This window comes from Mobula birostris, chromosome 11 (assembly GCF_030028105.1).
Source record: "Mobula birostris isolate sMobBir1 chromosome 11, sMobBir1.hap1, whole genome shotgun sequence".
NCBI classification, from domain to species: domain Eukaryota; kingdom Metazoa; phylum Chordata; class Chondrichthyes; order Myliobatiformes; family Myliobatidae; genus Mobula; species Mobula birostris.
The window spans coordinates 22,138,949-22,164,904 of NC_092380.1; the positions used below are offsets into that span (position 1 = coordinate 22,138,949).

At 50.0% G+C, this 25,956-nt stretch overlaps 1 protein-coding gene across 3 annotated transcripts in view; it reads left to right on the plus strand.

Annotated features, from left to right (window-relative positions):
* Nucleotides 1-25,956, plus strand: part of LOC140204925 (proline-rich protein 12-like) — a 102,401-nt gene that overhangs the window by 45,003 nt on the left and 31,442 nt on the right. For all 3 annotated transcript variants that reach the window (XM_072271895.1, XM_072271897.1, XM_072271896.1), the window contains exons 2-6: nt 10,308-10,420; nt 12,956-13,117; nt 15,372-18,892; nt 23,428-23,947; nt 24,992-25,302. In XM_072271895.1, the coding sequence (XP_072127996.1) occupies nt 10,308-10,420; nt 12,956-13,117; nt 15,372-18,892; nt 23,428-23,947; nt 24,992-25,302 (4,627 nt within the window). The remainder of the gene's footprint in view (nt 1-10,307; nt 10,421-12,955; nt 13,118-15,371; nt 18,893-23,427; nt 23,948-24,991; nt 25,303-25,956) is intronic.

Sequence of the window (25,956 nt, forward strand, 5' to 3'; positions counted from 1 at the left end):
TGTTGGAGCTGCCGTGATTCAGTGGAGAGATTAGTTTAACAATTCAGTGCCTGCTGCTGTCAGTAAGAAGCTTGTACTTCTCCCCTGGTTTTCTCAGGGTGCTCCGGTTTCTCCCACATTCCAAAGACCTGTGGGTGAGTGAGTTACGGACACGCTGTGTTGGCAACAAAAGCATGGCAACATTTGCGGGCTGCCCCAGCACGTCCTTGGACTGTGTGGGTCGTTGACACAAACAGGGAACAATACAGCACAGGATCAGGCCCTTTGGCTCACAAAGTTGTGCGAAATCAGCTGAAAAGTAAACGTTAAAGACCCAGAAGCTAATCCCTTCTACCTACACAATGTCCATATCTCTCCATCTTCCCCACATCCATGTGCCTATCTAAATGTCTCTTAAAACCTCTAATGTATTTGCCTCTACCACCAATCCAGGCATCCACCACTCTCTGAGTAAAAAACTTACCCCTCACATCCCCCTTTGAACCTACCCCCTCACCTTCAATGCATGCCCTCTGGTATTAGACATTTCAAACTTGGGAAACAGATATTTCCTGTCTACTCTGTCTATGCCCCTCGTAATCTTAAAGGCTCTGTCAGATCTCCCCTCAGCCTCCACCGTTCCAGAGAAAACTACCCAAGTTCATCCAGCCTCTCCTGATAGCACATGCCCTCTGAACCAAATGGCATCCTGGCAAACCTATTCTGCACCCTCTCTAAAGCCTCAACATCCTTCCTACAGTGGGGCAACCAGAACTGTATGCAGTACTCCAGATGTGGCCTAACCAGGGCTCTATAACATTGGAACATAACCTCTTGACTTTTGAACTCAATGCCTTGACTAATAAAACCTAGCATTCCGTAGGCTGCCTTAACCACCCTATCGACCTGTGTAGCCACTTTCAAGGAGCTGTGAACTTGGACTCCAAAATCTCTCTGCTCAGCAACACAGTTAGGGGTTTTGCCCTTTAACAGTGTACTGTAGGGTTGCCAACTTCCTGACTCCCAAATAAGGGACAAAAGTAGCAGTCAAATACAGGACACTTGTATTTACCCCAAGAAAGACTACCATGACCATGAAGCCTTGTGCAGAACCTGTGTGCGCATGCATGACATGCACATACATGACGTGTGCATGCGTGTACGTGTCCTGTTTTTTTCTACAAATCGGTTTTGGCTTAATCTTCCTGACTACACTGTACATACATTATTTCTACTTTATATAGGCTGTGTATTTATCATATCATTCCTGCTTTTACTATATGTTAGTGTTATTTTAGGTTTTATGTGTTATTTGGTATGATTTGGTAGGTTATTTTTTGGGTCTGGGAACGCTCAGAATTTTTTCCCATATTAATTAATGGTAATTGCTTCTTCGCTTTACGCCATTTCAGAACGAGTGGTTTCATAGGAACACTCTACCTTAGTGGGGGAAATATGGGACAAGGGCGGCCCCGTATGGGACAAACCAATTTAGCCCAATATACCGGATGTCCCGGCTAAAACGGGACAGCTGGCAACCCTAGTGTACTGTCTCCTTGTATTTTCCCTACCAAGGTGCAACACCTCACATTTATCTGGGTTAATCTCCATCTGCCATCTCTCTGCCTTCATCTGCAACTAATCTATATCGTGCTGTATTCTTTGCCAGTCTTGTACACTAACCACAACTTCACCAATCTTGGTATCATCCGCAAACTTACTAACCCACCCATCTACATTTTCATCCAGGTCATTTATATACATCACAAACAGCAGAGGTCCCAGTACAGATCCCTGCGAAACACCACTAATTACAGACTTCCAGCTTGAATAAGTCCCTTCAACCACTACCCTTCTGTGTGCAAGCTAGTTCTGAATCCAAACAGCCAATTCGCCGTGGACCCCATGCATCTTAATCTTCTGGATTAGTCTCCCGTGAGGGCCTTTGTCAAACGCCTCACAAACGATGCATTTCACTGTATGTTTTAATGTTTTGATGTACATGTAACAAGTAAAGCTAATCTTTAAAAGATCTTTAATCTTTTAATCTCTGTGGCAAGGCCCAAGGAGGGAGATGTTGGATTGACACAACAGTGCCACCACTGGTTGGAAGCCTTGATTGTAGTGTGACGTTTACATGAGCAGTTAGTTATATATCTGGCTGCAGTGGAAGATCGTTGGAAGTGATAAGTATTTTAAGCTCTGTCTGGGGTTTTGTGGATCTGCCTGGCCAGTGAACACCCATAGATTGATTGTCTCAGCTTGACCACGACAGTCTCCATCTTCAGAAATGAGCATGATCTGGGATGAACTTGAGGATGGCAATAGTTGGAATGGTGATTCCCAGCCTGAAATCGGGGATCTCTGGATGGAGGACGATATCGAATACTGCTCAGCTTGGAATTGAACCACTGAGTTTCTCCAAAGGTCTGCCCCCTCATGAGACCTCTGCAGAGGCAGGCTTAAGGCCAGGATATATACAGCAGGGGTCCCCAACCTTTTGTGCACCACAGACCGGTTTAATATTGACGATACTCTTGCCGACCGGCCGATGGGGTGGGTTGTTCGGGTTCAACAGTGCGTGACAGGGAATGAGGAAAGGTGCAGCTGACTCGTATCATTTCATACCGCCAAATCATATCGTTTCCTGGCAGCCCGGTCACACATCTTTGCGGCCTGGTGGTTGGGGACTGCTGCTTTACAGCACCAGCAATCAGGGTTCAGTTCCTGTCGCTGTCTGTAAGGAGTTTGTACGTTCTCCCGGTGACCGCGTGGGTTTCCTCCGGGTGCTCTGGTTTCCTCCCACATTCCAAAGACGTACAGGTTAGGGTTAGTAAGCACTGGGCATGTTATGTTGACGCTGGAAACATGGCGACACTTGCGGGCTGCCCCCAGCACATCCTCAGTCTGTGTTGGCCGTTGGCACAAACGATGCATTTCACTCTGTATTTCAATGTTTGATGTACATGTGACAAGTAAAGTTAATTTCATCTCGTCTGTTAGTTAGAACCCTGATAAGAGGCTGGCTGGGTGTAACAAATTAAAACAGCTGGATTTTGCAGTCATCTGGCTAAATATAGCCCACATGGAGCACGGTGAGAGATGGCGGTGTGGTACGGTGTGGCAAGGGGAAGGAAGGCCAAGGGGAGTGTGTAGCAATGGAGAGAGCAAGAGGTTGGGGTGAAGGGCACATGGGAAGTGGGAGGTATTTGGAGAGATACAGAGATGAGGGCATTTGCAGTTTATAATTATTTTTTGGCTAAATTCAGTGTTTTTTTTTAATTACTAAAATCAGATTTTACTAATTGCTGAAAACCTTCACCCAACGAGTTGAATCAATTTTTAAACTATAAATTACAAGATGATAATTTTTAAGATTGGGTTTATTTGTCACAAGTACGTGGAAACATACAGTGAAATGTGTATTTTGCATCGACAATAATCACAGTCCGAGCATGTGCTGGGAGCAGCCCACAAGTGTCGCCTTGACTTGCTTTTTTTTTGGCGTGTGCCTGCGTGCATGCGAGTCTGTGCGTCTGCGTGTCCGTGCGTGTGTCCGTGTTGATGGATTTTTCATGGCTTTTACAAGGCGCAGAGCGAGAGAGAGACTGTGTGGCGTGCCACTCCTCACACAGACATTTTCGCAGTATTTTCCATTTTATTTTACGAGGTCGAGTTGCGATCTCGACACTCAACCTGGCACGGATGGAAAACGTACTCGAGAGCGGACCCGACTGGTTTCGAACCCGGGAACCTCTGCTCCCAGGTCTGGCGCTGATGTCGTTGTGCCAACAGCCGGCCAATTGCCTTGACTTCCTAATGTTAACCCATACGCCTTTGGACTGTAGGAGGAAACCGAAGCACCCGGAGGGAACCTACGCGATTACGGGGAGAATGAGCGCTACTGTGACAACTTATTAACAACAGTCAAGGAGGCTGACGATTTCTTTGACAGAATCAGAGCTTCTTCCGAGTGCTCACAAGCCATCCGCTCCCACCCTTTACAAACAGGAGGGAGGGTGTTCCACAGTCAGTGATGGTCAGGGTCAGCACCCGTATAGCAAATGAGCAGAGAAAAGCAATACCTGGGGGTTAAGAAATGCTTTTGTCACAGAGTCGCTTGTGCAGGTTGTAAAGCTTTATTATTGTCACGTGTACCGGCTTGCTGTCTGTTCCACCCCTAGCGTTTCGGGCAGCAATGAAGGTCCTCCGTCTCTGGTGGGGTTCAGGGCTTCCTTCATCGTGTCAGTAGCTTCCTCTCAGTTCTCAACTCTGTCAGTTGTGCAAGTCCGAGGTGGAGACTCAGGAATACCATCGCACTTAGATGTGGAAGGAATCTTCATTGCCGTCTCCGTTACAGTTTTGTTTGAGCAGTCAGAGTCATTAGCGCTGAGCTGACCCTCCCAAACCTGGAGGACTGGTGGACCATTCTTAGTCAGGCCTCTACCCTTTGACCTGTTTGGCATGGGTGACTGTACCACAAAGCCCTGACTCCAGCCAACATAGCTCTCCAGGTCATTGAGGCACGTAAGCTGAGGTACACCAAGATACACAGTGGGGAAAAAATTGTCTTGTGTACTGTTCATGCAGACCAAATATTCACACAGTGCACAGAGGTAGAATAAGGTGAAACAATTTTTAAAAAAATTGGAATGAAGTGTAAAAGCTACCTAAAATGTGTAGTGCAGGTAAACGATAAAGTACAAGATCATAACGGGGTTGATTGTGAGATCAAGAGTCTGTCATATCGTACAAGAGATCCATTCGGGAATTTGATAACAGCAGGGTAGATGTGTCCCTTGAGTCTAGTGGGACGTGCTTTCAGGCTTTTGTATTTTCTGCCCGATGGGAGAGGGGAGAATCGAGAACATCCAGGGTGGATTTGGTCTTTGATTATTTTGGCTGCATTAGTGAGGCAGCAAAGTTCAAAGTAATTTATTATCAAAATACATATATGTCACCATACACAACCCCTTGTGGGCATGCTCTATTGAATAATGGCCATAATAGAATCAATGAAAGACTGCCAACCCTGGCATTCAACGTGTGTGAAGAACAACAAACTGTGCAAATACAAAAATATATAAATAAACAGTAACTATTGAGAACTTGAGGATGAAGAGTCCTTGAAAGTGAGTCCGTTGGTTGTGGGAGCATTTCAATGATGGGGCAAGTGAGCTTGAGTTGAGACAAGACATGTGGCCAGGCCGTGGAAGGGAGGCTGGTTTCAGTGATGTACTGAGCTGTGTCCACAGCTCTCTGCAGTTTCTTGTGGTCATGGGCAGCACAGCTGCCACACCAAGCTGTTATGCATCGAAACAAAATGCTTTCTGTGGCGCTTTGATAAAAATTGTTAATGTCGACGGGAACATGCTGAATTTGTTTAGCCTCCTGAGGAGGTAGAGGCCTTGGTGAGCTTTCTTGGCTGTGGCCAGGACAGGCTGTTAGTGATGTTCACACCTAGTTACTTGAAGCTATTTTGTCCCCATTTTAATCCCCCCAGGATTCCGTCGTTAAATTCGGAAAATTTCCAGCCCCGGCTATGTGTCCACGGTGGACAGGAGTTGAATTACCTCGGCAGTTTCCTTTAGAGTTGGAGGTTGTGGGGTCACTCCCTCCCCAGAGCCGCCAGCTTTGAGTTTCTGGGTGCTTAACGAGAGAACTGAGTGCCATTAGCCAGCTCCACTGGCAGACTGATCATCCTGGGGCTTTTGATGTGCGGGCTAATGATTAGCTTGAGACGTAGAATGTTGTGCAGAAAGGGCAGGGTTCAAGTCCACAATGTGCAGGGATATCAGTGGGTGGGATCGTTCCTACAGGCAGCAGAACCAGTTTGGCAGGCCTCGGCCTGTGATAAAGACAGGCTGCTCAGACCAGGGACGTAATCCTGGCTTCTGAGATATGGCGTTTTGCCGAGGTCTGTCTGCAAACGTGCCTTTAGTCTCCAATCAGGATTAGGGTTAATATCACTGGCATACATTGTGAAATTCTGTTGTCTTGTGGCAGCAGTACATAATAAAAACTGTAAATTAGTATAAGTATACCAAAAAAAAATTTAAATTAAGTACGTAGTTTAAAAAGAGGGGAAAAAAATACCCTGGTGGTGTTCATGGATTTAATATTCACTCAGAAATCTGATGACAGAGGGGAAGAAGTTGTGCCTGAAACATTGAGTGTGTGCCTTCAGGCTTCTGAACCTCCTCCCTGATGGTAGTAATGAGAAGAGGGCATGTCCTAGGTGATGGGGGTCTTTAATGATGGATGCCATCTTTTTGAGGCATGGCTCCTTGAAGGTGTCCTGGACGCTGGGGAAGCTGGCGCCCATGGTGGAGCGGACTGCGTTCACAACTTTGTGCAGCTTTATGTAATCCTGTGCGGTGACCCCTCCATAAGTGATGCAACCACTCAGAATGCTCTCCATGGTACATCTGTAGAAATTTGCAAGTGTCTTTGGTGACCATAGCAATCAATTTTCCTGAAACTCCTAATGAAATATGGCCGCTGTTGTGCCTTCTTTGTAATTGCATTGATATGTTGGGGCCAGTTAGATCCTCAGAGATGTTGACAACCAGGAACTTGAAACTGCTCACACTTTCCACTTTTAATCCCTCCATGAAGATGGGTGTGTGTTCCCTTGATTTCCCCTTCCTGAAGGCCACAGTCAAGTCCTTTGTCTTACTGATGTTGAGCACTCCCCATTCCCATTCCAACATGTCTGTCTGTGGCCTTCTCTACTGCCATGGTGAAGCCATCCTGTAGGTTGAGAGGCGACACCTTGTATTCTGTTTGGGTAGCCTCCAACCTGGCGGTGTGAGCATCGATTTCTCCACCTTCTGGAAATTCTCACTCTGTCTCTCTGTCTCTCTCCCCCACCTCCCCATTTTGGTTACACTCTCACCCCATCTCGTCTCCTCTCCTGCCTATCACCTCGGGGAGTTTGTTAGAGGTCTGGGTTTTCAGTGGAGGATTTTAAATTAGGGCCGGCGACGCAGGTTCAGTACCGCCGCAGTCTGTAAGAAGTTTGCTCGTTCTCCCCGCGGCTGTGTGGGTTTCCTCCGGGTGCTCTGCTCCCCTCCCACTTTCCAAAGACGTGGGCGCTAGTAGGTTAATTGGTCATGCGGACGTAATTGGGTGGTGTGAGCTTGTTAGGCTGGTAGGGCCTCTTACCATGCTGTATCCCTAAATAAATGGGTAAGTATTCTAGCCTGATCCGGAGCTGGCTACACATCCCAACACCAAAGTTCAAAGTAAATTTATTATCAAAGTATCTATATATCACCATATACTACCCCAAGATTCGTTTTCTTGCAGGCATTCACAGTTATCACGATCATCATTGTATGACCTGGGCGATCATGGTCTTTCATCTGTCTTTAACCTGAGAAGTTCTAGTAAACTTTTGCCTGTCCGTCCCTTGATGTAATTCATGAATGTCATGGGCTGTCGACTGCGACTTTTTCTCCTATCAATCTACTCTGCATTCGCGGTAGTCGTAGGCAGCTGTCGATCCCAGGGGATCATGGGTTTGCGCCTCTGGTGGACTGTGGCCTCTCCAGGGCACAAGCCTGGGTGGGAAGATTTGAAGAACTGGCTGTTGCCCATGCGGTGGGTTACCCCTCTCCATGTCACTGATGTCGCTCAAGGGAAGGGCAAGTGCCGATACAGCATAGCACAGTGTCGTTCCAGAGATTGCCAGAGTGAAATTGTAAACAACATCAAACTGCCTTAGGGACTCCGGCTCCAGATTTCTTCCTCGGGGTTTGCTCCCGAAGCCTTTCTCATGGGTGGGTATGGCCGCAAGGCAGCAGAGGTTTAAAATCAGAGTTTTCCTTCTCCTAGGCGGGCTTCCATCCAACGCTGATCAGCCCCATCTGCCAGAGGCAACTGGTTTTGAGGGGCCAGTGGTCCACCTTTGCCCCTTCTCTTGTCAGTAGGAACAGTTCTGCTGGGCCTAATAGCTAAGCCGCACTTGAAGGCCAAGAGTTGGACTTAGTTGTCAGGGGCTGTTGGAGACACACACCGTTTGGATCTTATCCCCACTACCAGCCCCGGCTATGACAACCTTAGGAACCACACAACCTTCACAGTAGATACAAAGAAACACAACAGAATCAATGAAAAACTACACACAAAGATGGACAAATGATCAATGTGCAAATACATAAAAGCTAATAATGAGTGAATGATAATATATAATGTCGAGAACATAAGTTGTAGAGTCCTTGAAAGTGAGTCCATAGCTTCTGGAATCAGTTAGAGTGAAGTTACCCACGCTGATGGTTGTAGAGTAATAACTGTTCCTAGACTTGGTGGTGCAGGACCCAAGGCTCCTGTAACCTCCTCCTCGATGGCAGCAGGCCGAAGAGAGCGTGGACCCAACCTGGAAGGTGAGTGCGGACTTTTTGATGGAGGCTGCTTTCTTGTGGCAGCACTGCTTGTAGATGTGCTCAGTGGTGGGGAAGGCTTGTCGCGTGAAGAACTGGGCTGTATCCTCTACTTTTTGTAGGCTTTTCTGTTCTTGGGTATTGGTATTTCCATGCCAGGCTGTGATATAACCAACCTGGATGCTCTCCATTGTGAATCTATAGAAGTTTGTCAAAGTTTTAGATCAAATGCCAAATCTGCGCAAACTTCCGAGAAAGTAGAGGCACTGCCTTGCCTTACTTGTAATGGACAGACGTTGAACCATGGTGAAGCTCATACCCCAATACTGAATAGAGTGGCAGTCCATTAAATATTTCCCAAAGGGCCCAGTGGGTTCAGGCGGTGATCGGGAAACCTATGTATAATATCTTCTGTGTGTTGTCTGTATTTAATAACTGTCCGATCATGTTGCTGAGGCTTTTAAAAAATATATATTTTCCAGCCAGCGTGGGAAGGCGGGATTGAGCAAAGATGGGCATGTCAGGCAACCAATGGCATTCTGTTGGGTGGGACCAATGTCATTGGAGATCATGTGACTTGATCCTCGATAATACATTCAAACAGAGTTGAGAACCCAAGTCTTGGAGGCATTGGGGGATGGGGTGTAGCAATGGGAGGGAGGGAGGGAAAGGAGGTAGGGGTGGTGGAATAGAGTGGAGATGTTTAGTGGGGGGGAGTCCTGAATTGGGGAACATGGAGATTTAAAGGAACTGGGGGGTTGTTGGGGAGAACAGGGAAGGTCATTTGAAAGGAAGGATCAGGAATAATGGTTGGAAGCATGGGAAGAATTTGAGGGAGAAGGAAGGTGGTCGGACAAATGGACAGGGTAGAGGACATGGGTAGATAAGAAATGAATTGGAGAATAGGGATGCAGTAAGGAGGGAGAGGATGGACAGAGTTGGATATCGAAGGAACAGAGGACTGCTCCGAATTGTACGGTATGTTTCTCTCAACAGGATTTTAAAGAAAGACTGAAGATTAGTTTTACTTGTCACTTATACATTGAAACATCGAAGCATAGGTTTTATATCAACGTCTGAGGTGTCGCATGCCCACGGTGACTCATGAACCCTAACCCCTACGTCTTTGGACTGTGGGAGGAAAGCGGAGCATGCGGAGAAAATCCACGCGGACACAGGGAGAGTGTACAAACTCCTTACAGACCGTGGTGGGAATCGTTGCTCAAGAACCGACTTCTCTTGTCCAAGTCGTGGATAACTAGGGCGTCTCAGTCGTGTTAATGAAAGAAGTGAATGTGAACGAGATAGGAAAGAAAGTGAACTGTTAAAGTTACTTGGAGCAGTGCTGGGGAGGTGAGGGCAGAAACCCCCTCTTCCACCCCCCTTGTGTTTATAATGTACGAGGAGCTGACAGTTTGAGGAGGCTGACAACCCTGAACTCAGATCTGGGAGGTAACTGTTGCACTCATTGGCTAGTATGAACATAATGGGCCAAATGGCCTCCTGTGCTGCTTGGTTTCACATCAAAGGAGCTAAAGATGAGCTTTACTTGTCATATGTACATTAAAACATACAATGAAATACATTGTTTGTGTCAATGACCAACACAGTCTGAGGACGTGCTGAGAGCAGCCCACAAGAGTCACCACACTTCCAGTGCCAACATAGTGTGTCCACAGCTCACTAACTGTAACCCCTACTACCCCTTTGGAATGTGGGGGGGGGGGCACAATTGGAGCATCTGGTGGAAACCCACATGGTCACAGAAAGAAGATACAAGTTCCTTACAGCCAGTGGTGGGAATTGAACCCCAATCGCGATGGCTGCCACGGTAAAGCATCACACTAACCACTGCATCACAGTGCCACCCCCCCCCCATGTGTAATTTATTTTGTTTTAGCCACTCTCCACAGCTTCTCACGACTTGTCTCTGTTTCTCTGCAGCCTGGTGTACGGAGGGTCCCGAGGTTCACACCCAGAGACGGATATCCTGCACCGACAGGCCTATGCCACCCCTCATCCTCTCCAAGGCTATGCCACCAATCACCACCCAGCAGGTAGGTGCCCATGCTGTGGGAACACCAGCACGACAGAATCGGGGATGTGTGCCGGCCCCACCCTGATCTGTCACTTCACAGCCGGTCTTTCCACTAAACCCTTCCTTTGGAACACCAATCCCTATCTGCAGTGCAGTGGGTTTGGTACTGGGTGGTACCTACTGAGATTGTGAGATGTTTCGACGAGTGACACTTGGAGGTGGATCACTACAAAGTATGGCTACGTCACCTAATCTCCTCTGCCCTTTTGTACTGACAGTTACGCCGCTGGTGTTTAGGGCAGCAATGAAGGTCCTCCATCTCTGGTGGTGTTCAGGGCTCCCTTCATCATGTTGGAAGCTTCCTCTCGGTTTTCGCTACTGTCAGTCATGGAAATCCTGGGTGGAGACTCAGGAATACCATCACACTCAGATGTAGAAGGATTCTTCATTGCTGTTTCTGTAACAGTTTTGTTTTACCAGTCAGGGTTGTTAGCCCTGAGCTGAACCCCCGAACCTGGAGGACCGGTGGACCACTCTTAGTTTGGCCTCTACCCTTTGACCTGTTTGGCATGGGTGACCCTACCAAGAACCAAAGCATGAAGCCCTGACTCCAGCCAACGTAGCTCTCTGGGTCATTGAGGCACGCAAGCCTCCAAACCCTACGACGAGGTTGTGGTCCTCCTGGAGGTCTTGCACCGAATGCTTTGGGCTTTTTCTGACCAATACTCTACACTGGTCCTAGATATAAAGTAAAATAGCACGGTGTTAGATGCAGCTGATTTTGCAGTCCAAAGCTTCTTCAGAGCTTAAGAATAAGGCATAAGATTTGTTGGCTACAGCCATTTATTAAGTGTTACAGTAACAAAGAATGGACAGAGAAAAAACAAAAAAGTCATGGTTGTCTTGTGCTTAAGAAAACAAGCTTGAACTAGAGAGATAGCAAGACAAACCCTGATAGCAAATAGCCTACGAAGTAGCCAGGTTTAAATTCTTGGTTCTTATTATGCTTAGTAAACGCGTAGAGCCATCAATTTTTATGCCTTATTCTTGACTTGCAGAGAACTTTGGATCGTAAAGTCACCAGGGTCCAACACCGTAATGTATCTCCGTGTGTGTCTCTGAGTAGTGTCATGTGCAGGTCAGAAAGTCTCCACAGCATCCAGCGCAAAAGGGCAGAGTATACTAGACACAGAAGCTCCTAGAAAAATGCAGAATCAACTACACTACAATTACTGGAAAATTCACCGAGCAATTATACACATATAGATGATTATATAGAAATACAAAGTTAAACTACGAGGCAAGTAACAATTTTGCACTCGAATCCAACAATGAATGTAATCTCTATAGTCCTCTCTCCGCACTGACCATTAACCTCTTGTTCACACTAATCCCACTTTCTGATCGCCGCGATGACCCTCTCCAGATTCTCCCCCTCACCCACGTACTCAGGGCAATTTACAACAAGTCAGTCAACCCACTGCCCTGTACGCCTTTGGGATGCGGGATTGACCGGCTGAGCTCTTCCTGCATATGTACAATGCCTATGTTCAGCAGAAAAATACAAGCAGCAGCAACAACCACAGCGAGTACAGCGAAACAAGCCCCTTTCCCATCCCTCGCACCCACCCACCAACTCTCACATGAAGTCAGGTCTCCAACCCCAGAACAGGCCCCACCCCGGGCCTCCAGCCCTTGTCCTCGAATTTTCAATTTTGCAGACCTCAGGCCTCCAACTTTGGGCTTCAACCTAGGACTTGCCAATCATGGGTTTGACATTCGGACCTTGACTTCTGGACACTTTTGTCTTTCCTTCCACCCCTCCCCTCAACAAGGAGACACAGGAGACGGCCAGGCGCTGGAATCTGGAGCAACGTGTAGTCTGCTGGAGAGACTCAGTGGGGCGAGCAGCATCTGTGGGGGAGGGAAGGGGGGGAAGGAAGCCTTGACGTTTTGGGCCTTGTTGCAGGATTTTGTCCCAAAACATCGAAACTTCCTGACACTGGGGGGAGGGGGGGTGCGCTAACGGGGAGAGGCTATTGCCCTGAACCTGGTGGGGGAAGGTGTGAGGAGCACATTCCCAATTGCCCTGAGCCTAGTCAGGGAAGGATTCAATTCCTAATGGATTGGGGCTGGAAAGGGGGTTGGGGGGGTGAAGAGCCCATTCTCCAGTGGCCTGGAACTGGGGAAAGCGTGTAATTTATTCCCCTGGGCCCTGGAGCTGGGTGGTATAAAGCCCATTTCCTACAGCCCTGGGGCTGGGGGTTGGGGTAGACCCAATCTCCAAAGCCCTGGGTCTAGGAGGGATGGGCCCCATTCAAAGAGTGGCCTGTCCAACATCTACCCCTTCACCAATGTCACTGGAATCAGTTGGTGTGTCTGGAATCTTGCTGTATGCAGGTTGCCTCTTGCCTGCGCCCCCCCTCCCCCCCAAGGATTGCTGTGGCTCCTAAAGTGTTTTTTGGGTGGGCCTTGAGCTTCCTGGTTGTGGGACCGATCCCTCAGGTGGGAGTTAGACGTGGCCCCTAAGCACATGCTGTTTCTTCTGCCCTAGGCCTCTCGGGCCTCTTCGAGACAGGCCTGCATCACGCCAGCAGCACCACCCCTGACGCGTCCGTCATGAACCTCATCTCAGCCCTGGAGTCTCGGACACCACAGCCCGGCCCTTCTGCATCTTCCCTCCTCTCTCAGTTCAGGACGCCATCTTGGCAGACAGGTAGGTTGGGCTTTCGGTCTCAGCTCGGAAGAAGATTAGAAGGTTAGCTTTATTTGTTGTGTGTACCTCAAAACATTGAAACAAACACTGAGATGTGTTGTTTGCCTCGATGACCAACACGGTCTGGTGATGCGCTGGAGGCAGCCCGTGAAAGTAGCATGCCCACAACTTACTAACCCTAACCCATTCAGTCCTGTGCAAAAGTCGAAGTACATATATATGGCTAGGGTGCCGAAGACTTTTGCACAACACTGTAGTTATTTTATGTGTTGCACTGTTCTGCTGCCACAAAGAAAAACAAATTTCATGGCATATGTGTGACTCCTTCTCTGCTTCCTCCTATGGCACTCCACCCTCACCATTCCCAACATCCTTTGCTCCCGCCAGATTTACAAACTCTCTCTCTGCTCCACGTTGACAAATACAGTACTGTGCAAAAGTCTTAGGCACAGTTGCAAGAAAAAGTCTGTGAACCTGGTTTTCTGCATTAATTACTCAAAATGTGGTCTGATCTTCATCTAAGTCACAATAATAGACAAATGCAATCTACCTAAACTAATAACACACAAACAACTGTACTTTTCATGTCCTTATTGGACACAATGTTTAATTATTCACAGTCCAGGCTGGAAAAAGTATGGGAAACCTTGTATTTAATAACTGGTAGAACTTCCTTTAGCAGCAATAACCTCCACCAAACATTTCCTGGAGCTGCTGATCAGACTTGCACAACTGTGAGGAGGAATTTTAGACCATTCCTCCATGCAAAACTGTTTCAGTTCATCAATATTTCTAGTATATCTCTTCAGGTCATGGCGCAGCATCTCAATTGGGTTAAGGTCTGGACTCTGACCTGGCCATTCCAAAACAAAACTTTTGTTCTTTCTAAACCATTCTGTTGTTGATCTGTGTTTTCGATCATTGTCTTGTTGCATCATCCAGGTTCTATTAAGCTTCAGGTGATGGACCCACTACCCTGGCATCCTGCTGTAAAGTGTCTTGTTACAACTTGGAACTCATTATTCCCTCAACGATTACAAGCTGTCCAGGCCAAAAGCAGCCCCAAACCATGATGCACCTTCCACCATGCTTCACAGTTGGGATGAGGTGTTGGTGTGCAGTGCCTATTTTCCTCTAACCATGCTGGTGTGCATTTCTGCCAAGAGCTTCAACTTTCAACCACCAAAAGGTCTCATCCCTCCATAGAACATTGTCCTAGAAGTGTTGTAGAGCATCCAGGAGGTATTTTGCAAACTTGAGATGGCTGCTTTTTTTTTTTGAAAGCTATGGTTTCCTCCGTGGTGTCCTTCCATAAAGACCATTCCTGTTCTGTGTCTTCCTTATAGTGGACACATGAACAGAGACTAGCAAGTTCTGGAGGTTTTTGCAGGAGTTTTGCTGTTACCCTTGGGTTCGTTTTCAGCTCTTTCAACTTTACACATTGTGCTCTTGGTGTGATCTTTGCAGGATGCCCACTCCTAGGGAGAGTAGCAACAGTACTGAATTCCCTCTATTTGTAGACAATTTCTCTTACTGTGGACTGATGAACACTCAGGTCTTTAGAAATGCGTTTGTAGCCTTTTCCAGCTTCATACATCTCTACAATTCTTCTAAAGTCCTCTGAAAGTTGTTTTGATCGCGGCACGGTGCACATGAACAGATCCTTCTTGAGAAGAGCAGGCTCTGTCAGTAACCTGACTTTATGTCTCTTTTTTTTAATGGGGCAGGGCACCTCTACAACTCACACCTCCAATCTCATCTCACTGATTGGAATACCTGACTCCAAATAGCTTTTGTAGATGGCATTATCCCAGAGGTTCACATACTTTTTCGAACCTAGACTGTGATCGTTTAAATGGTGTACTCAGTATTGACGAGAAGTACAACTGTTTGTGTTTTATTAGTTTAGGCAGATTGTGTTTGTCTATTATTGTGACTTACATGAAGATGAGACGACATTTTATGAGTAATTAATGCAGAGAACCAGGTCATTCCAAAGGGGTCAGAAACTTTTTCTCACAATTATATATGCCTAAAACTTTTGCTCAGTGGAGTAGATCTTTGGAATATGTGAGGAAACTGGAGGAAGTGCACACAGTACACACTCTGGAATTGAGACCAGAACACCCGCACTGTAGTAGCATTACACCGGCCACCAAGGAGCACAGAGTAAAGGGCGGGTCACGTTTCAGAGGGTTTGCAGGGTCACGTGGATCGTGTGATAAATTAATCTTCCTGTCCTTCCCTCTCCCAGCCATGCACACGCCAGGACCAGCTGAACTCTTCATTTCCGGAGCTATCCCGGGTTCAGGAACGTTCCCGTCCTCGTCCACCCTCTCAGCCTATCAGCACCCAGCCTCGTTCAGCGGCCGCAGCTTTCCGGTCACCTCGTCGCTCACCCTGCCGGACGCCACCTTCAGCCCCAGCTCCAACGGGTTGCTCTCGCCCCACGACCCCCTGCTGCACATCAAGTCCTCGCAGTCCAGCGTGCCCTCGTCGCTGACCTTTGACCGGCTGGGCAGCGCCGTGCTGGGCACCGGCCTGCCCGCCCAGAGCTCAGCCTACCGCACGGCCCAGGAGTCAGCCTCCCGCCACCTCCAGTCCCAGTTCAACCTACTGTCCTCGCCGCTGGGCCCCACCGAGCAGGCCTCACAGCTTTACAACACCTCGGTCTTTTCCGGCTCGCCCGCCTCAGGCATTGAGAGGGCCATCCCCAGGCAGGACAGCGTCATTAAGCACTACCAGCGACCCTCCAGCGCCCAGCCCCAGCTGCCAGCCTCCCACCACTCTCTGCAGCACTACCTAAGCTGCGGCGGCAGTCATGGCTTCCAGCAGATGGCCCGGCACCCGGCCCTGCCCTGCAGCCCCTTGGGAGAGCCCTCGCCTGCCAGCAGCGAGGGCAGCCAGAAGGGCTCGCAGGCCCGAGGCACCGGGGAGCCCTCACAGAGCTACCGGCCCATCATCCAGTCGCCCGGCTACTCCTCGGCCTCCTCCTCCTCCAAGTCTAAGAGCTACTCGTCCTCCAGGCAGGCAGGTCGCTCCACCAGCACCCCCAAGTGCCAAAGCATCTCCTCCACGGGGCAGTCCCACCACTACTCCTCGGCGGCGCCCAAGGCCAGCTCGGTCATCTCCAGCCAGCCTCAGGCCTACTCGCCCGGTCAGACCCAGAGCCTGCTGACCCTGACCCAGTCGCAGAGCTACAGTGTGGCCCAGGCCCAGGCCCAGGCCCAGGCCCAAGCTCAGGTCCAGGCTCAGAGCCTGGCCTCCGTCACCCAGTCGCAGGCCTTCGCCTCCAGCCAGTCACAGGACCCCGGCAGTGGCGGCAAGACACAGAGCTACTCACCGGCCCAGCTGTCAGGCCTGGCCTCGGTGGGCTCCATCCAGAGTTACGGTGTCCAGTCAGAGCCCCACTCGGCACCAACACAGGGCTACGTGACGGCCCACTCCCAGGGCCTTCCCGTCGCCAGTCCCTCCCTCAGCTACGCTCCGGGACATTCCCCAGCCCTGACCAGCCACGGGCCGTCCATCGTCTACTCATCAGCTAGCCATGTGCAGGCCCTGCCCGACTCCAGCCCCTCGCCCATCATCCGGCCGCTCCAGTCGCCGGGCACCGGCCGCTCCCAGGGCGTGCCCTCGCCAGGCCAGCCCCAGAAGTACCTGCCCTCAGTCCTCTCACCTTCCTTCATCCAGTCCTCGCACTCCCAGGGCTTCCAGTCGCCCCAACCCTCCATGGAGAGGGCTGGGGCCTATGGCAAGGCCAAGCCCGACTCGGATCTGCTGTCCTCAGAGAGGACGGAGGACGAGGACTTCCTCATCCAGCACCTGCTAGACTCCCAGAGCCCGCCGCGTGTCTCTACCCAGAGCCTGGTCGAATGCGAGGAACGGGCACCCAAGGGTCTGGCCTACGAGATGTCCAAGCCTGAGGAGCGCTACCACCTCCAGAGCGTCATCCGCACCAACTCCAGCCTGGACAGCCAGGTGCTCGAGATGTCCCTGCAGGGCCTGAAGGAGAAGAAGAAGGCAGAGAGGCCCAAGGAGTACGTGGTCCGCTCGTCCACGGAGGCCCTGGCCACCACCGTAGTCCACTACAGCCACCAGGCCAACAGCATCGACAGCCTGGCCCGGGACATCAAGAAGTCGGTGGATCACTTACAGGGCAAGGAGCTGGCGCAGGGCCACGGCTACCTGACGGAGGGAGGTGACCCGTCATCGCGGGGCCATCGGCTGGAGCCCCACGCCATGATGCAAGGGCAGCCGGCCTCCCAGCTGATGCTGGACGCCTCGCCCGAGATGCCCCTGGCCCTGCCCCACCAGGGGTCCGGCCAGCCCTCTCAGCTGCTGCCCTCGGTGCTGACCCACACCCAGAGCCAGCCCCCGCCACAGCCCCCTCCGCAGCCGCCGCAGCAGCCCCCGCCGCAACCCCAGCAGCCGCAGCCCCGTAAGGTGCCGTCCGCCATGGACGTCCACCTGCTCGAGCCCCAGCGGCTGCATTCAGAGGCCCCCTCTCCCCAGCTCCAGATGCTGGAGGTGCACCTGCACCCCCACCCCCCGCTGCTGGACTCCCGGCAGATGCCGGCTGAGCCCCCCTCGCCCCGCCTGGCCCCCCCGCCACCCCCGCCGCCCCCTCCCCAGCCGCCCGGCGAGCGCCTGGCCCCGGCCCCCACCGCTCCCGAGGGCCTGGCCCAGGCCGAGCGCCTGCCCCCGCCCCAGGAGATGCAGGAGTTCCTGGAGCCGGAGCTGCACCTGGAGAACCACCTGTCCCAGGGCGGGCCGGTGGCCCCCCAGTCCCACCTGATGGCTGAGGGGGGAGGCGAGGGCCTGCAGCTGGACCAGCCCGAGGCCCGGCAGCAGGTGGCGCCCCCTCCGCTGGAGCCCAAGGACCAGTACGGTTCGGCCAGCCCGTCCAGTGGCAAGGGGCGCTTTGTCCCGCTGACCTCGATCTGCTTCCCGGACTCCTTACTGCAGGACGAGGAGAGAAACTTCTTCCCCGGCATGGAGGACATGTTCTGCCAGGCGGCGTGCGGGGGCGAGGAATATAGCAAGCACGCTGGCGAGGAGGGAGGCCAGGCCCTGGAGCGGCCTGACGCCATGAACATGATCCACTCCAACCAGACCTTCACCGGCTACTGCCCCCAGGAGGGGGCTGGCGGGGGCGGAGGGGCGGGAGGGGGACAGCAGAGCGTCCACCTGGATCTCGAGCAGGTGTCCATGAAGCCCGAGATGGAGCCGGCGGCCTTGACCCAGCCGAGCCAGCGGCCTGCCGGCTCTGAGCTAAAGTCGCCGCTCACCACCGCCAGTTTCTGCAGCATGAAGAACAGGAAGTTCCTCAAGACGTCGTCCTTGCACCTGCTGAAGAAGAAGGACTCGCCCCCGCAGCCTCCCAAGAAGACCTACGCCCAGGAGTATGAGTTTGAGGACGAGGAGAAGGAGGACGTGCCGGCCGACATCCGGCTGAACAGCCGGCGGCTGCCAGACCTCCTGCCGGACCTGATCTCCAGCTGCCGAGCCCGGGGCAGCATCAGCCCCGTCTCCGACATCGACTTCTGCGCCGGCAGCCTCAACGGCGGCAAGAAGAAGCCCAAGCGGGCCTCCAAGCCCAAGGAAAAGGGGCCGCCGCGCCCCCGAGGCAGGCCCCGGATCCGGCCCCTGGAGCCCCCGCAGGGCGTGGCCCTCGATGGCCCCAAAAAGAGAGGGCGGGGCCGCGGCAGGGGCAAGAAACTGGCCGAGGGCGAGAACGAGGGCTTCAAGATGGAGAAGCAGGCGAAGCCCAGCAAGGTAAGGAGAAAACACCTCACAACGAACACTTTTGTTTTTATCTGAAAAAGCGTTTACAAATTTGAGGTTGGGGCAAAGAGTCATAGATTCAAAGAGCATAGAAAGAGGCCCTTCAGCCTGTCTTATCCATGCTGACCATGGTGCCTGTCAAAGTCAGTCCCATTTGCCAGTGTTTGGCCTATACCTCTCTTGATAAACCCTTCCTGTCATGAACCTATCTAAATGTCTTTTAAATTTTGTTAACGTACCTGCCTCAAATACTTCGTTTGGCCGTTCACTCCATATACTGACCACCATCTGGGTGAAGAAGTTGCCCCTCCAGATACTTTTTCAATCCCAAGCCTCACACTTTAAACTTTTGCCCTGTAGTTTTTGCTTCTGTTTCCCTGGAAAGAAGACTCTGTGCATTCACCCTGTCTAAAACCTATCTCTGCCATCTCTCCTATACTTTGCTTCACTCACCGTAAAATGACGCCATCTTGTGTAATCCTGTAATCTATTTCGGATCTCCAGCAGAGAATACAGGAAAGTGTAGGCCTTTCGGCCTTATGATGTTGTGCTGACCTTCTAACCTGCTCTAAGGTCAATCTGACCCTTCCCTCCAAGGTCAATCTAACCCTTCCCTCCAAAGTGGCCTCCATTTTTCTATCATCCATGAGACTCTTAAACGTCTCTAATGTATCTGCCTCGACCACCTCACTGTATTAGCCATTACCACCCTAGAGAAAAGATCTCTGGCTGTCCATTCTATCTATGCCTCTTATCATCTTATACATCACATGAAACTGACTTCTCGGTCTCCTTTCCTCCACAGAGAAAGGCCTGATCTCACTCATCAGACATGCTGTCTTGTCCAGACAGCATCCTCGTAAATCTCCTCTGTGCCCTCTCTAAAACTTCCATGGCCTTCCTATAATGGGGCGACCAGAACTGAACGCACACCTCGTCTATTCTGGGACCTCAGTGCCTGAGTCCCTCCACCTCACCCACCCAGTGATGTAGTGGCCAGGCGTGCAGTTCTTTCCAGCTGTTTCTAAAAGTGTTTGACATCCAGCGAAGTGTGGCCTGGCCGGTGTGGTCATCATTGTAATGTAGAAAATGTGTCCCCCAATGTATTCATACAGCACAGAAACAGGCTCTTCAGCCCATCTGCTCCATACCAACCAAGATGACCATCTGAGACAGTCCCATCTGTCAGCATTTGGCCCACATCCTTTTCCTTCAGGCCTTTACCTTTTCCTCCTATCTCCTCCCAACTTCACACTTCATCCTTCTTCCCCACCCCCCTACCTTCCTTCCCCCTCACCTGGTCTCTCTTATCACCTGCCAGTTTGTATTCTTTCCCCTCCAACTCCCCTCCCATCCCCCCCCCCCCACATCTTATTCTGGCTTCTTTCCCTTTCCTTTCCCGTTCTAATGAAGAGTGCTGGTCTGAAACGTCAACTGTTCATTCCTCTCCACAAATGCTGGCTGACCTGCTGAGTTTCTCCAGCATTTTGTGTGTGTTACCTTGTGAATGTTCACGAGCTTCCTTCAGCAACTTCCTCTGGCAGCTCAGTCCATGTATGCACTATCATCTCAGTGTCCTTTAAAACCAAAATTCCTCAGGTCCCTGTTAAATCTCTCCCCATTCACCTTAAACCTTAGCCCTCCACTTCTTGACCCCCCCCCCCCACCCCCGGCAAACCATGGTCATGCTTGGCTTTAGAAATGCAGTGCCTGGAGAGATTACTTAGCCCCCACAACTATTTTCACATCTTACTGTCTCATTTTCTAAATTGCAAAAGTATATTGAAGCTGGATTTTTGAATTAATCTACAAAACATTAAATCAAAAGTAAAATTCTAAAACCTGTCAATTTACTAAAAGTTAAAAACAAAAATCGTGAAGTTGAAAAAGTATGTATCCCCTTTGTAATTAGTACACTAACTTTCCTCAGGTACAATATACCTTACCACCTCTCCCAATTTGTTGATGTAGAGTAGTGGTTGATCACCTGTTTTCAATGAATGCATAAGAATAAATACCCCCCTCTGCCTGTGAGGTCCAACAGTGTGGTAGATTTTCAACAGACCAAACCAAGTGAAGACAAAAGAACATTCAAGACAAGTCAGGGAAATGATAATAGTGAAGCCCAAATCTGGGGAAGGCTACAAGACCATCTCAGAGGCACTGAACATACCTCAGAGCTCAGTGCTCATTGTGAAAAAGTGGAAAAAATATGAAACCACAGCCGCACTGCCTATGTCAGGCCACCCCTCTGAACTAGATGCTGGAGAAGAATTGCTCTTGTAAGAGAAACGGTCACTCTGAGTGAGCTGCAAAAGTTAGTGGCTGCAACTGAACATGAAGTTCATGGCTCCACCATCTGTAAGGAATTGAACAAAAAGGGCATTTGTGGGTAAGTGGGAAAATGGCAAAGAAGAAGGCTTGGCTTAAAAAAAGTCATACCCTTACAAAGTGTCACTTTGCAAAGGTACTGCAAAGATGTGGAAGAAGATCTTGTGGTTGGATGAGACTAAAGTGGAACTTCTTGATGTAAATCTAATGCTGCACATCAGCCAGGTAACACCAACCCTACGGTAAAGTATGGTGGAGGTAGCATCATGCTATGGGGATGCTTTTAGCAGCAGGGTCAGGATTGATGGGAAGATGAACGCTGCTAAATACAGAGAGATCCTGGATAAAAACCTGCTAGCCTCTGCCAGAAAGCTTAAACTGGGAAGGAAGTTCATCCTTCAGCAGGGCAACAACCCAAAGCAAGTTACCAGAGTAACCGTGGAGTGGCTTCAGATGAAGAAAACTGATGTCAAAGTCCTGACCTTGCCCCAATTGAGCATCTCTGTCAAGACCTCAAGATTGCTGAGCACCAAGACTCCTCAACTAACCTGGCACAGCTTGAGCAATTTTGCAAGGAGGAATGGACAAATCTCGCTCCAACTCTTTGTGTAAAGCTAATAGAGACTTATTCAAGAAGCCCACTGGCCATAATCGCTGTGAGAGGTGGTTCAACTAAGTACTGGGCAAAGGGGGGTGAATTCGTTTGAACTGCTGACATTCCAGTTTCTGAATTTTTAGTCTTTCATATTTTACAAATTTCCCTGTTTTTTAAGGGGTGGGGCTCTACTGTTAAATAGGAGCATGTGATTCACAAATTTTTAAAAAATCTCAGTAAAATTGATCAAAATCCCTGGTTCTAACACTCGTTTATGTGAACAAAGGGTTGGAGGTTGAATGCCTTTTCGAGGCACTGTTACCTCTCAGAACCTGGAACTTTAAACAGTACAGCACAGGAATGGGCCCTTTGGCCCTGAGGCCCAACTAATTTAGCTGGTAATTAAAAGCCTAATGATAAGATGGTTGGAAGAAAGTATAAGGGAGGAATGTCTGAGGTAAGTATCTTACACAGAGCGGTGGGTACGTGCGTAGAACACGCTGCCAGGGATGGTGGTAGAGGCAGGTATGTGAAGGACATGAGATAGACACATAGTCACATGGATGATAGAAAAACGGAGGGCTATATGGGAGGAAAGGGTTAGATTGATTTTAGAGTAGGTTTAAAGGTTAGTACAACATTGTGGGCCGAAGGGTCTGTACTGTGGTGTACAGTTAAATATTCTATGTTAAACGGATCCCTTCTGCCAACACAGTGTCCATATCCCTTCGTTCCCCATCTAAGATGCGGAGAAACTTCTTTAGCCGAAGGGTGGTGAATTTGTGGAACTTGTTGCCACCTGCAGCTGTGGAGGCCAGGTCGTTGGGAGTATTTAAGGCAGAGATTGGTAAGATTCTTGACTGGACGTGGCATCAAAGATTGCAGGGAGAAGGCTAGGAACTGGGGTTGAGGAAGGGAAGGGAGAAAAAAAAGGATCAGCCATGATTGAATGACAGAGCAGACTCAATGGGCCAAATGGCCTAATTCTGTTCCTATTGTCTTATGATCTAAGAGCCTCTTAAACATGTCTATTGTATTTGCCTCTACCACAATCCCTGGCTGCGCATTCCAGACACCCATCACTCTCTGTCCAAAAAAAAACTTGCCTAACACATCTCCTGTGAACTTAATTCTTCTCACCCTAAGGTTATGCCCTCTGGTTTTTATATCTTTCCACCGTGGGTTAAAGACCCTGGCTGTCTGTTCTATCTGTGTCACTCAGAACCTTAATAAACCTCTGACGGGCTCCCCTCAGCCTTCGCCTTTGCAAAAAAAAAAAGGTTGTCCAACCTCTCCTCATGGTGCGTGCCTCTAAGCAGCAGCATGGTAACCCTCATCTGTACCCTCTCCAAAGTCTCCATGTCCTTCCTCTGGTGGGGCAACCACACTCATCTGGAGCATTGGGGAGAAAGGGGGTATACTTAAGCCATCTCTGCTCTGGGGTAAGTTGGTGCAGCCTTTTTTTGACGTCTCACCTGATGGAGAGACTTCTTGTGCTCGTCAGTTAAGATCTTATCGTTTTTCACATTGGTTGTCACGTTGGTGAGAGACAGATGGTCATGTTTGTGTGTTATTCCTTCCTCCCCCCCCACCCCCTAAGGGCAAGGTTCAAGGGTCGAAAGCAAGCGACCTTTTACCCGTGGACGTTCCGGAGACTCTACCGACAGAAAATGTGCTGGAGAATAGTCAAACCCAAGAGAAGATCAAGAAAAAAATAAAGGAGGTGGAGGAGAAACAGCCGGAGATGAAATCCGGCTTCATGGCATCGTTCCTGGACTTTCTGAAGTCAGGCAAGAGGCAGCAGTTGCCCGCGACGACGTCCAGCCCCCAGAAAGGGCGGCCATCATCAGTCATCAACCAGCCCACACAGGCCCCATTCGGCCTGGCGCAGTCAATGCTGTCAGGCCCACTCGACGCCTCGGAAAGCGACAGCCTCATGAGCTGCACCAGCCCCTGCAAAAGGTTCGACGAGGATCTGAAGAAGAATCTGGAGACCTTGCCATCATTTTCCTCGGACGAGGAAGATTCCGTCAGCAAGAACCAGGACCTACAGAAGAGCATCACATCCGCCATCTCGGCACTCTACGACCCAATGGATCGCAAGGAAACCGACAACACAGGTAATCTTTCCTTTCAGCTGAGAGTTTTGGAAATTGGGCGGGAAATGGAGCTGAGGTGAAAGTGACTTTAAGTGGGGAGCAGGCTTGGCGGCGGAGGGGTTGGGGGGCAAATGGCCAACTCCTGGCTTCTCAATCGCGTGCATTTGTGTGGTACCTTTGCAACCCTTTTCAGGGTGTTGCACTTCTCACCAAATGAAGTCGTTGTTGTAATGTTGAGAACAAGGCAGCCACTTTGTTCACAGGCACTATTAGATATTTCTTGGTAATATTGAGTTGAGGGTAACTATTGTCCAGGACATCAGCCCTTGAAATTGAAAGCTGTGGGATCTTTCACATCCACCTTTGACAGTGGAAAGGGATCCCAGTGTGTGTCCTGTGGAGATGCGATACTTCACCAATGCAGAACTCCTAGCTGTTGGCTTAGTTGAGTGGTGAACCATTTGATAGGGCAAGTGGTCAACCCCTGGAACAAGGGACTCTTGAGTGAGCTGGGCTCATCCTTGTCAGTGTTCAGAGGGTTGGGAGGTGATCCTATTCAAATGTACAAGGCTTTGAGGGAGCTTCACGGGGTGAGGGGGTGTTTCACCCTTTGCCAGGTCTTCTTGGACGAGGGCGCAAAATTCCAGATGAGGGGTCGCCCATTTAGGATGGAGAAGGGAAAGGATTTCTTCAGCAGGAGTGACCAGTCACTTAGCAGTGCTGGAAATTGGGTTCAATTCCCACTTCTGCGTGTGGGAGTTGGTACATTCTGTCCGTGACTGCGTGGGTTTCTTCCAAGTGCTCCGGTTTCCTCCTACATTCTAAAGACATATTGGTTAGAGTTAGTGAGCTGTGGGCGTGCTATGTTGATGTCCTAGGCATGTTGAGACCTATAGGCTGTCCCCAGCACAATCCTTGGACTGTGTTGATCTTTGACGCAAGTGAAACATTCACTGTGTGTTTGAATGTTTCAATGTACACGTGACAAATAAAGGCCAATCGTTATAAAAGCTTAAAGGGGAGAGTAGGCCTTCATTTCCCATTTCTGTTTCCTTGCTTCGCCAGAGAACATTACCGCAGAGGATAAAGAAACGAGCAGTTCACCGTCAGAAGTCTCTCAGCCAGAGCAGGCCGCACCTCCATCCCCAGACTTGCCTAAGGAACCAGTCCCCGAGGAGGAAGCTTCACCGGCCCCCGAGTCCCCACCACAGCCGGAGGAGAAGGAGGCTCCGTCCCCGGTCAAGCTCGCCAAGCCACAAGACTCGGTAGCCATCTGTGGAGAGACAGACGAAGATGACGAAGAGAGTGGAGGGGAGGGAGCCATTCGGAAGTGGGACGAGTTTGTCGTTAAAATCGATGACATTAAGGAGCTGAAGGTATGATTTGTTGCTCTTTAAGCAAATTGTTGCTGGGTTTTGAAAATACTGCACGTGCTGGACTCCCAACCCCAAAGTGAGAGAAGTTTTCCCGTGTTGCCGCATATCCCGGCAACCACCTGGTGATGTCACGGTGATGCAGGTGGAGCTGTAGATGCTGGAAATAGATAGATAGATAGATAGACAGACATATTTTATTGATCCCGAGGGAAATTGGGTTTCGTTACAGCTGCACCAACCAAGAATAGAGCATAAATCTAGCAATACAAAAACCACAAACAATCAAACAACATTATGCAAACTATGCCAGATGGAAATAAGTCCAGGACCAGCCTATTGGCTCAGGGTGCCTGACCCTCCACGGGAGGAGCTGCAAAGTTCGATGGCCACAGGCAGGAACAACCTCCCATGACGCCCAGTGTTGCATCTCGGTGGAATATGGCTGGAGCCCAACAGCAAAAAGTTCAATATCCGGGCTACAAACACGTTCCTTGATCGTAATATGACCAGGATTGCACCATCTGTTGTTAACCAGAACAGCAAGCCCCCCTCCTTTATGCTTATCACTCTCAGTGCAATTCTGGTCAGCTCGAACGGTCTGGAAGCCCTCCATGGAAACGTTTTGGTCGGGTATGTCCTCATGCAGCCACGTTT